At 42.0% G+C, this 11,442-nt stretch overlaps 1 protein-coding gene across 1 annotated transcript in view; it reads left to right on the top strand.

Annotated features, from left to right (window-relative positions):
• Positions 1-559: 559 nt before the first annotated feature.
• Positions 560-11,442, top strand: part of STMN2 (stathmin 2) — a 53,558-nt gene continuing 42,675 nt past the window's right edge. Inside the window, exon 1 of the mRNA XM_022554993.3 lies at positions 560-721. Coding sequence (XP_022410701.1) covers positions 703-721 — 19 coding nt within the window. The 5' untranslated portion in view covers positions 560-702. The remainder of the gene's footprint in view (positions 722-11,442) is intronic.

Here is an 11,442-nt window from a genome sequence, read left to right as displayed (position 1 = left end):
TCCTCAAGAGTCCAGCGACATCTTAGTTCAGATGTGCTAGGAGACAAAGGACAATAGTGCTGTTCTCCTCTGAGTTACCACCGTAGCCAGACATGAGGTCACCCTGAGAGACTAGAATCTACCAGAGACATGGCCAAAGGTGAAAGAGGAAACATGAACGAGTAAAAACAGTGTTGAAACAAATGTTTCTGACAGTCAGCATGGCATGAAGACTTCTCAGGCCTCTGAATCCCTTTCCTTGCTTTATGTCTATTTGTTCAATGAAACACGTGCAGATCAAGTCAAGCCTCCTGGCTCCCAGGTAGGTACAGCCCAGTTCTTAGCTCCTAGAAGGATTCTGGGCTAAGGCTCCGCTCTACTTGGACTGTACTATCAGGCCCCCAAAACGGGGGGAGCTGGCAGGGAAGGACTGATTTCCATTTCAAACTGCATTCTGGTACTTTGTACTCCAGCACCATTGGCCGATCAATATTTAATGCCTGGAGATTCTGACTCTGCGGGAGTCATGTCAGGGGACCTTGGGAGCCAATCTGCTTGAGCTTCTGAGTGATAATTATTCATGGGCTCCTGCCTCTTGCTCTTTCTCTCGCACGGTCCCACTCTGCAGACTCAGTGCCTTATTCAGTCTTCTCTCTCGCTCTCTCCGCTGCTGTAGCTGGACCCTCCGCCTTCGCCAACGCTCAGCATCTTCACATCCCTACAATGGCTAAAACAGCAATGGGTAAGGCATCGCGCCTCGTTCTTCCTCGGCTCGACCTGGAGCCCACCTCTCACCCTCTCTCTTACAGCTTGGAAGACATTCGGAGATATTTTATAGAGAAAAAGACATTACTGTTAACATAGCAATCGGGAAGGATGGAGGCCGCTCTGGGGTTTGAGGGAGGGCAAAAAGGGGATCCTTGAAAATCTAAAGCTAAGGATTTTTTTTTAAAGGTGGAAGAAGGTAAGTTGCCGTCCCATGGGTAGCGAATTTATTCTGTTACCATATTTAAAATTAGGGCTCAGTCGTGGGGGGGAGGGGTCTACTCGAACTGTATGCCTTAAATGGGGTTAAGGGACATTTTGGAAAGTGCTTTGTAACATCCTTTATTTCTTCCCTAGTTAAAAAAAGAAAAGAAAAGAAAGAAAAAAGAAAGAAAATAGGGGAGAGAAAAGGGGGCGGGAGAAAGGAAAAAGAAAAATGCAAAGTCAAAGCGGTCCCATCTAGGCTGTTTGAAAGATGGGTGGAGACGAGGGAGGCGGGAGAACCGGGCAAATGTATCGCATTGTCTGGTCGGAAAAACTGATAGTCCTGGGGCGCGGTGCGGAGAGGTGAGGGCGCGGGGCGGGGTTGGCAGTGGGGGGGAGACCTACACTCTTTTGTTTTAGGGAAAGGGAGGGGAAGGAGACAGGAAGTCGGGAGGGCACGGAGGGCGCGGGTGGGCAGCTGCAGGGGCGGGGAAGCGCGCGGTTGGGGAGGGGTGGAGGGACAGCGGTTTCACAGGCTCTCGGGTGGGGTTTCTTTGTGTGAGGACGAGCCGTCCCGGGGGGGAGGCACCTGCAGCGCTGGGCACACAATGCGGATGGCCCCACCCTTTGCGGAGCCGCGCTGGTGCCCTCCCCCTCCCCTCCCCCCAACCCGGTGCCGCGGAAAGGGGGCCGGGTGCGGAGCGCAGCTAGACGCCCAGGAGCCCAGCCCTGGGGAGACAGCAGCGCCACGCCCGGAGCCTCGCGCTCCCGACTCCCAGCCTCGGCTTCCGAGTGAGACCTGACCATTGCCCCCGCCTTCCCCACCCTGGCCATATTGTTCCGTTTTACAGAGGGAAGGGGGGAAAAGTGGGTTAACATTTTTCTTTTCAAAACCGCATTGCATAGGGTTATTAGACATAAACGCGATAAAGCCTTCTTTGAACTCATTTGATCGTTTGGGGGAAAAGCTTCTGGAACCTAGATACGAGTATACATAATAATACAGACACAAAAGAGGTCAAGGTCTTAAACTGAGCCAAGTGAAACATGTTTTGTAGGTCAGACAGGGCCAAATATCGGCAATTTTCATAGGCTCAGCCTGTATCGGAGAGACGGTCGAGACGCAGAGACCAAACGAGGTTCCGGATCCAGGGCCGCCATCCCCAACGGGTCTTGCGCCTCCAGTACCCCTCGGTTCGGCGCTCGGTGGCCCCGGGAGAAACAGGCAGGGGGGGACCCGGAGGTCGGGTGGCGGCTGGAAGCACCCCTTCCGCGGGACCCGGTGCGGGATGCGGAGAAGGGGGAAAGAGGCCAAAAGGGCTTGCTCTGGTCAGCTCCGCCCTGCCCTACCCTCCCAGGCGGAGCCGGAAAGACCTCAGGCTCAGATACTGGGCAAGGAAAGGGGGCTGGGGAGGGGCCCTTGAGCGGTCTGCCGTCCTAGAGTCCTTTTTTCCAGCCCCGCAGTCCAGAACAGTACGGGGGCCCCTCGATGTGCGCAGACAGCGGGCGTTGCTCGGAGTCGCAGCGCCGAGCCCCTCCCAGCCAAGTGCGTGGCTCTGCGGAAAGGCCGGCTCGAGCCCCGCCCGGCCACACAAAGGCGCCGCCCCACCCCAGCCGGCCGCGGGACCGCAGAGGTGACCCCTTCCTAGGAGCGCGGGGAGGGTCTCTTCTCGCCCTCCCACAGCCCGTGGAGCATGGGGCTGTTTCCCGTAGCCGAAGCCCACGGCCCACGCCCTGTTCTCCATGCTTTCCTGGGTGGAGACCCCTTGGATGGTCTCGGTAGGACAGACCCTTGCTCCTTGAGCGAGGGCCTCGGCCCCACCCTTCCCAGCTGGGGCCCAGGCCCGACAGCCGCTGGCCGGATGGGGGCGCACGTGGCGAGCCGGCGAGTGGAGCGCAGCCAGCCCTGCAGAGCCCCGCGCCGCGCCCTGCGCTCCCCTCCCCAGGGCTGGGCGCTCGCCCGCGTGGGTGCAGCCGGGAGACGGGTTTCTGCGCAGTGTCCTGAACTACCCCGGCCTCCCGCGGTTCGCGGTTCGCCTGGCAGTCCGGCAAGGTTCTGAGAATGGGAGGTGGGGGCTCTCTCGCTCTGCGCTCTGCACCCCCACCGAGAGGTTTCTGCTGCAGGAGGGCGTCTGCAAACTCAGCAGCAGCAGCATTATTGCTATTGTTTTAAATTACTATTATTGTTTCCTGACTCACTGGCCATATTTGTTCAAAAGGTTTGAATGACTGCATTTGAATAAGGATTAACCCTTGTTGTGCTCACTTTTCTTTTCTTCCTCCTGTTCCCAACCCCCCCTCCCATAAAGAAGAATGCATTCCCCCTTTCATTTTACGTTATAAAACAAATACATGTTCGGTTCCTGTAGGGACTTTGTACGTTCATGTGGGTCAGATACAAGTGCAGGTGCTTGCTTAGGGCAAGGCTTGTGTGCCAAAGATTGCTGGAAAATTCTCCGCGGAGAATTGTTTGTGGCCGCAATGGATGAAAATATCCGTATATAATTGAAATATTTTGATCTTCACCTTGTAGTCCATAGACCCTATCTATAAATATATAAATATAGGTTATGCACAAAATTTTAACTTTTTGTTTTTATTGCTAAACTCTTCTTCCAATTGCTGATTCTTGATACCGACTCGATTCTGCACAGAAACATGGATGGTGAAATAGCCACCATCCCATTAATAAAAATCCCACCCCAAATAATGACAAACGTAAGGGCCCTTTCTGCCATGAGTAAGCAAATCATGAAAAGAAGAACAACCTCTGCATTATTAAAATAATGGATTTTGAAGTCATTCCAGTTGCAAAGCATAATTAGTTAATCACCAGGGCGGGAGATTTTTCCTGATTCATTAAACAATTATTGTATTCAGCAAGATTGTACTAGGTGCATATAATATTCCCTGTTATCTTCTCTAATGAAGTGGGCACCTTATAAATGGATATATAAATAACTAGAAGTGTAAAGAGGAGGATTTTGTCAAATTTTCAGGATAAAATTGAAAGAGAAATAGCAGTAGTTTATCACTTAATCTTATATGCATAGTTCGTACCAGGAGAGTAAGCTGAGCCTGCAGTAAGCATTACTGACCCAGTGTAGCAGCATTACTGACCCAGTGTAGCTCAAGGCAGGTAGCTGCTTTAATGATATAAATTAATACACCGGGTGGTGGTTGTCTACCTACGCATGGTAAAATTCTCTGAAAGAAAATAAATTTTTCAATGATAATTATCAATGATTATTGGATTGGATGGTTTGTCATATTAAAATACACAACTTTAAAGTTAATTAAAATTAACCATGGTTTTGTGATGTGACTTACCGAATAATTGTACTAAATTATTCTAAGGGGGAAGGGAGTGTTTTTATTGTCAGAGCAATTGTCTCTGCCCTTAATCATTAACAGTTTTAGCAGAATTGTATCTGTTGCATTAAAAATACTTTTACTTACTTTCATATTCTTTTAATTGTCAATGGCTAGATCATGGAATAAGCATTTAATTATTTGGCACAATATATTTACCTTCAAATAACTTGTTCTCAATGGTGAAATGCTGCAGGAGGCTACATTTTCCTCAGATTCAAGAAATGTCCTCTCAGAGTGTCATAAAGCCGGTTCATGCAATAAAATAGCTTTCCTCCCTGTAATTTAGAATCAAAATAGTTACTCAATTCTGTGAATATTTAGTAGTAGCCATTAAGCAGAGTTTTAAAGTTAAATCTGTACAATTAAAAATGAAATGGAGGATAAGTCAATTACATAATTAATTGAGGATTTTTGTCATTGATAAATCCAGACCATCTTTAGGAAAATCCCTGACTTATCGGTCACTCGTGTTTTTTATTCCAACCGACTATACACCCACCCCAATAGCTCACTGCTCACACAGGCTGGATGAAGCTGGCCTCAGAGGTAGTGGCCGCCTGCTTTGGGTGTGGCCACCCCAAGCTGTTATATCTAACTCCAGCGCACACCAGTTTTCCTCCGCGGTCTTAGAAAAACACACATTATTCTGTTGTCACAGAACCTGTGACCTTATGTGAAGAATGCAAGAAATTTTCCGGACCAAAAAAAAAAAAAAAACGGAATTAGCCAGTGACCCAGATGTTTCCAGAACCAAGGCTTGGAATCTGCATTAACTTTTCATCCCACTAGAGGGCACTCAGGTTCTCCAAAGAAGTAGATTGATTTAAACCCTGTTGCAAATGCTTGCTATTTAAGAATGTCTTTTATCTGGAGCATTCAATTGCTTATTGGATAAGTTTATGCCACGCTTAGCCTAGTGAATGAAAAGAGTTTGTACACTTTTTCAAGGAGACGAGATGAAATGAGCCATGTTCATAATCTGGAAGTAGGTGTAGGTCCTGGTTAAGTATTCTCTGATGATTTTACTTTCTAGTATCATTACATTGTTACTGTAACATCATTTATGTTATTAGGGGGTTTGTAGTGGATAAATAGTATACGGTGGTCAGTAGTAATATCAAGATTATATAGGAACAGAATGTTTCAATGTTTAAATAAAGGAATAATTAAACAAAAACATTGTTTAGTTATTCATTTATTTAAAATGTGCTCAGTGTTGAGGACACACCTGAATGTCACTCACCACTTCCAGAGAGATGTCAAGTTAGTAGATAAAGCAGGTAGATACAATGTGATACTGAGAGGGGGCCCCCCAAACTGGCTGTTACGCTTTTTCCCACTTCCTGTTTTTGTTTTTTTTTTTTCCATTTAAAGGATACCTTTTAAACCAAATCCAGTGTGATTTCAGCTTGAATATTTAAATCTAACGTTATGTCAGCTTTCAATAATTATTGAGTACCTCCTTGTAGTTTTATTATTTAGTAGAAAATTGATGTTAATTTTCATGAAATAAGAAGAAATAGAGAAGCATAAACTAATTTTTAGGATTATCAAAAGTGGATTTTTTAATGTTTGCAATGGTAGGAAATTCTTTTTCTCTTATATGTCATGTACTATAATCCAACCGTGAAATATTTAATAGGTTCATATTACTATGCTCCCCAGACTTTAATGTGCATGCGAATTACCCTGGATTTTCATTAAAATGCAAATTCGAATACAGTAGGTCTGGTTGAAGCCAGATATTCTGCATTCCTAACAAGTTTCCAGAAGATGCCAATTCTAGCCACCAAACACATCAGTTTAAGCAATATAAAATTGTGATATATACGTTCCTCCCACAGTAAGCTCTGGCATTACGTCTTAACATTCAAGCCTATGGCAATCTTTACAAAATATTTCACCTCCAAATTCATATACTTAAGGATTTTATTCCTCTGGGAGTTATGTGTTCTGTGCCATCATTCTCTTTTAATTGGATTTTTAAAATATATTCATATTGCAGGATTCAGCAAAAGACCTTCAAGAGAAATGTGGAAATAAGAATTTGACTCTGGGTGGGGGGGCGGTGTGTGTGTGTAAGAAAAAAATGAATGTGGCTTGCAGCACAGTTGAGAAGGACGATAAATCAATACTGCTAGTTTACTGTCGTTTACAAAACAATGCGCAGAACAAAAAGTTCAATTCGGAAACTTTTAGTTATGGAATATAGTGCAAAAGTCTGTAACCCCATTTACCATATGGCTAATTCATTGCAAATACTCTACATACTAAGGAAATTAACACAGAGGATTGAGCAGCTCTAAAGTTGTCTCTCAGCATATCCCATACTTATTACTTACCAAATTAATCTAACAGAGCATTTCTTCCTGGATACCACATGGGCAAATTATTAGTAATTTATTGAGTATGGCTGTATATTTGAAAACATTACGTGTGTGTTTTCTGCTTACTTAAGCCAATAAAGGAACTCCATTATTCTATACTAACTTTCTAAGAAAGTCAACCTAGAGGTAAAAAATGGGTCTTCAGGGAATATCATCAAAGATGTACTATGTCAGTCCTGGCATGCAGTGGGTGGCTGACCCTGCAAACATCACCACATCTCGGGAAATGCTCTCCTGCAAAAATGATACTGTGCATGAAATATCTCAAATTAGAAATTTACCGTTTCCCAAATAGGGTACTAAAAACATGGTCCCAAATAAAACTGGCCATAGAGATTATAAGATGTACTTTTTCCCCATGAAGTTGGATTAAGCCTAAAGCTTATCCATCCCTTTGTTCCTGTTGTTCAGTTCAGGGTCTCTCAAAAGCTAGGGAACTTTCAATTTTGCAACTCCTGGTACATTTAAAAAGGAAGAAGACATGCTAAGACAGCATTATAAAAGTAATGTGTGTTTTAAATGTTTAATCCTAGCAGTCTGCTGTAGCTGTGTGTATACTTCATTTGGAGATAACAGAAATTTAAACTAGTGGACCCTGAAGAATGAGGCAAAAAATTTCCTGACTGGTCCTTCAATCAACAATTTTCCTGTGACATTGCTTATTTTCAAGGATCATTTCTCTGGCATAGAAGTAAATTTCAGAGTGTCTATAAGAAGTTACTTTAATTTATTGCTTTCATCCTTACATAGTGTATATAACATGCTAGGCACTAAGCACTTTACACATATTAGCTATGTTCATTTATAACATGTTATAACATGTTCATCATCCAGTAATCCTAAAAAGTATGTACTATTACAGATGAGGAAACTGAGGTGCAGAAAAGAGGAATGATTTGCCCAAGGTCACACAGTTATTCAGATCCAAAATTTGAACCCAGGCCTTCTGGCTCCAGAATCTTTGCCTTTAACCAGTACCCTTAGACTTCAGAGGTGTTCCCATCATGGGGTTTGAACCAGTGATGCTACTATTTTGTTTAACAAGCCAGATGGTCTTATCCTTTCTGAGCACAGATCCACCTTGAAGATGAAATATCTTCAAATTAATGACTATTTTAATAGCTAACCTGGGGCTTATTAAAATAATAGCTGTGATTTAGGCTTTTGGTGAAAGAGAGCTATAAGACCTTGGGGGCTCTAATGTATGGGATCACTTTGCTCTCTGAAGGCTCAACTAAGAACACAGCAGGGACTTCTCTTGTGGACACAGTGATTTTTTTTCTGGAAAAAAAGAGTTCTTGACTTAATCTAATCAGTATCTTCCGGTTGACACATTTCAAAATGGGCTCTTAGCTGGTTCCGTAGACCCTAGATGTTTAACCTTAATATTTTGTTTTATGAAATAAATCTAGAGCTAAAAGAGAGATACAGCCATGGCATCCACATTTAACATAATCATTAGATATTACTTCAAGACTTTCTCCATCTTGTTACCTCAAAAGCAGACACTCAGGCAAGAGAGATCTGTGGGAAGGCTCTGACTCCCTTGCAAAACATTTCTAATTATCTTTTAATAAAGGAATCAGGTCCTGTCATTTGTCAAGGAGACATTTGCAGTAGTAAAACCTGTGTTTATATAACCCATTTTTATTAGTCATGATTGAGATAACATTTTGTGTACATTTGTTCTCACAAAACACTTTTATGTGAATGTAAAGGTTAATTAATGCATTTCAGCAGTCATTTTGCTAGTCATCTAGAAATATAGCTTCTCTAGGAATTGTACTTAAGAAAAGAAGCCACACGTTATACTGTAAAACCATAACAAAATTTTAAGGCTTTTCCTCATTTGCAATTTTGTTGACCTCCAGATTAAAATATTTAATACTTTGAACAATTTTAAGATTTAAAAAATTTGTTTTTGTGATCAAAAATAATTACAGTTCTTGTATACTCCATTAAATGTAGTATTATCTGGAATTGATTTTTTTTAATTGTAAAGCAATGACTATAAGTGTGCTTATTTAGCAGTTATTCTTCTGGAATAATTGTACTTTGGATGTCAGAATTTGTACATCATCCATTAGCACAAGTACTTAGTATCACAATAGATGATCAGTAATATGAATCGGTCAACCTTTTAGTTGTATGCCTTTATATCCGGAAAAGAAATGGATGAAATTCATCTAAACTTAGTTCCACAAATACTTGTACAAGAAAGCATTTTCAAGTTTAAATTTTCATTCTACTCCCTGTTTCGGAAGATTTTTTTTTTTCTATTAATGGCAGCCATAAAATTTAATTTCCATTCAACAAAACTGCTTACAGTAAACCTAATAACAGTCTTTCAGTTTGGGCTTCCTAGTAAACAGAAACCTAACTCTCATGATAAAGCTCAACGGTATAAAACATTTGACTGTTGCAAAAACTGAGACCAGAAAATCACATCAAGATGTCACTTGTTACCACTTCCAGACTCTAATGGGGAGGGGCACCAACCATCTCAGGCAACTGAACAGCAGCTAGAGTTACTGCAGCCTGCCTTGGAACCCTGCTTCAGAACATAATTGTCTTTACTACTGCGTGTTTCTTTTTTGTTCCTGACACACTAATATCTACTGCTGTTTTTTAAGTCTTACAGCTTTATCTGAGCAGTGCCAGTTAGCATCTGTCTCATTGTTCAAACACGTGACAAATTACCAGAGTTGATTCTAGCCTTTTCATGCACAGATTACATGATCCAAGACTCCTGTCGCTTTTAAAATCATCTTTTCATTCTATTTCTGACCTAATCTTTACTTTTAGAATAAAAAAAAAAAAGGAGCAGATAAACACAGAAGACTGAAAACATTCAAAAGAAAAATTGGATAGCATGATCTATCAATGTGGGACCTTGTAGTTCTCAGAAAATACTCACCTGTGCTACACTTTGTAACCTTCCTATAATTCTTATGAGATGGGCATAGTATACATGTCACTCTGTTTAAAAATGAGCAAATTTAAGCTCAAAGAATTTAGTAAAGTTCACATGTGGTAAGTTTTAGAGCTAGAGCCAGAACACAGGTCTAACAAAGATATATGTATCTATGTATACATACAATATATATGTGTGTGTGTGTGTGTAATTTTACTGATATGTGGAATCTACAAAACAAATGAACAAACAAAACAAAATAGAAACAGAGTCATAGATACAGAGAACAAACTGGTGGTTGCCAGGGGGCAGAAAGGGGGGGTTGGGCAAAATAGGTGAGGGAGACTAAAAGGTACAAACTTTCAGTTATAAAATAAATAAGTCACAGGGATGTAATGTATAGCATAGGGAATATAATCAATAATATTGTAATAACTTTGTATGATGACAGATGGTAATTAGACTTATTGTGGGAATCATTTTATAATGTATGAAAATATTGAATCAGGGCTTCCCTGGTGGCGCAGTGGTTGAGAGTCCGCCTGCCGATGCAGGGAACACGGGTTGGTGCCCTGGTCCGGGAAGATTCCACGTGCCGCGGAGTCTGCGCGTCCGGAGCCTGTGCTCCGCAACGGGAGAGGCCACAACAGTGAGAGGCCCGCGTACCTAAAAATATATATATATATATATATTGAATCAATATGCTGTGCACCTGACACTAATACAATATTGAAGTCAATTATACTTCAATAAAAAGATATAGATATCTAATATATATTAATATATATGTATTAGATAGGATTAGATTAGATATATATATGAATATATCTAATATATATTACATCTATATTAGATATGATAATATATAATAAAAACAAAACTAATAAAATGTAGCACTTTCTCCTGTCCAGTAACAATATGCACAAGTGAGGAAAGGCACACACTAAGTGGGTTTACCTTCAGTCTAAATTTATTAATAGTTAATGGCATTCGCATAGCACAGGGAGATCAGCTCGGTGCTCTGTGACCACCTAGAGGGGTGGGAGGGAGGGAGACGCAAGAGGGAAGAGATATGGGGGTATATGTATAGCTGATTCACTTTGTTATAAAGCAGAAGCTCACACACCATTGTAAAGCAATTATACTCCAATAAAGATGTTAAAAAAATAGTTAATGGCATTAACTGCAGTAAAATAGATTCAAATACCAGCTTTGCTCTGAAGCCTATGCTAGGTATTGTAAAACTGTAAATAATCATGGTCCTTACCCTTGGAGAATTTATTCTTTTGAAGAAAACAGGACCCTGTACATACAAACAAAATTAATAACCAGTAATTGTAGCTTGTAACTATAAATAGAAGTCTCCACCATCTTAACAATCTTATTACACTACCCTACAATATTATGAGGCAGCATATAATGATACACTAAGACCATCAATTAGGAAGTACAGAGAGCCACTCGTGCTCTAAGAGACCTCTTGCAGATAAGAGGTGGGTATGGGAATTAGATGGATGTAATTTTATTTTTATTATTATTATTTTTTTTTTTTGCGGTACGCGGGCCTCTCACTGTTGTGGCCTCTCCCGTTGCGGAGCACAGGCTCTGGACGTGCAGGCTCAGCGGCCATGGCTCACGGGCCCAGCCGCTCCGCCGCACGCGGGATCTTCCCGGAGCGGGGCACGAACCCGTGTCCCCTGCATCGGCAGGCGGACTCTCAACCACTGCGCCACCAGGGAAGCCGGATGGATGTAATTTTAAATCTTGCTCCACCTATTCACTAGTTGATCATCCTTGAGTGAATTATTATTTCTATAC

Source organism: Delphinapterus leucas, chromosome 17, assembly GCF_059928025.1.
Source record: "Delphinapterus leucas isolate spDelLeu-1000000601 "Yukka" chromosome 17, BTC_Dleu_Yukka2, whole genome shotgun sequence".
Taxonomy (NCBI): Eukaryota; Metazoa; Chordata; class Mammalia; order Artiodactyla; family Monodontidae; genus Delphinapterus; species Delphinapterus leucas.
This window is presented reverse-complemented; position numbering and strand designations above follow the sequence as displayed.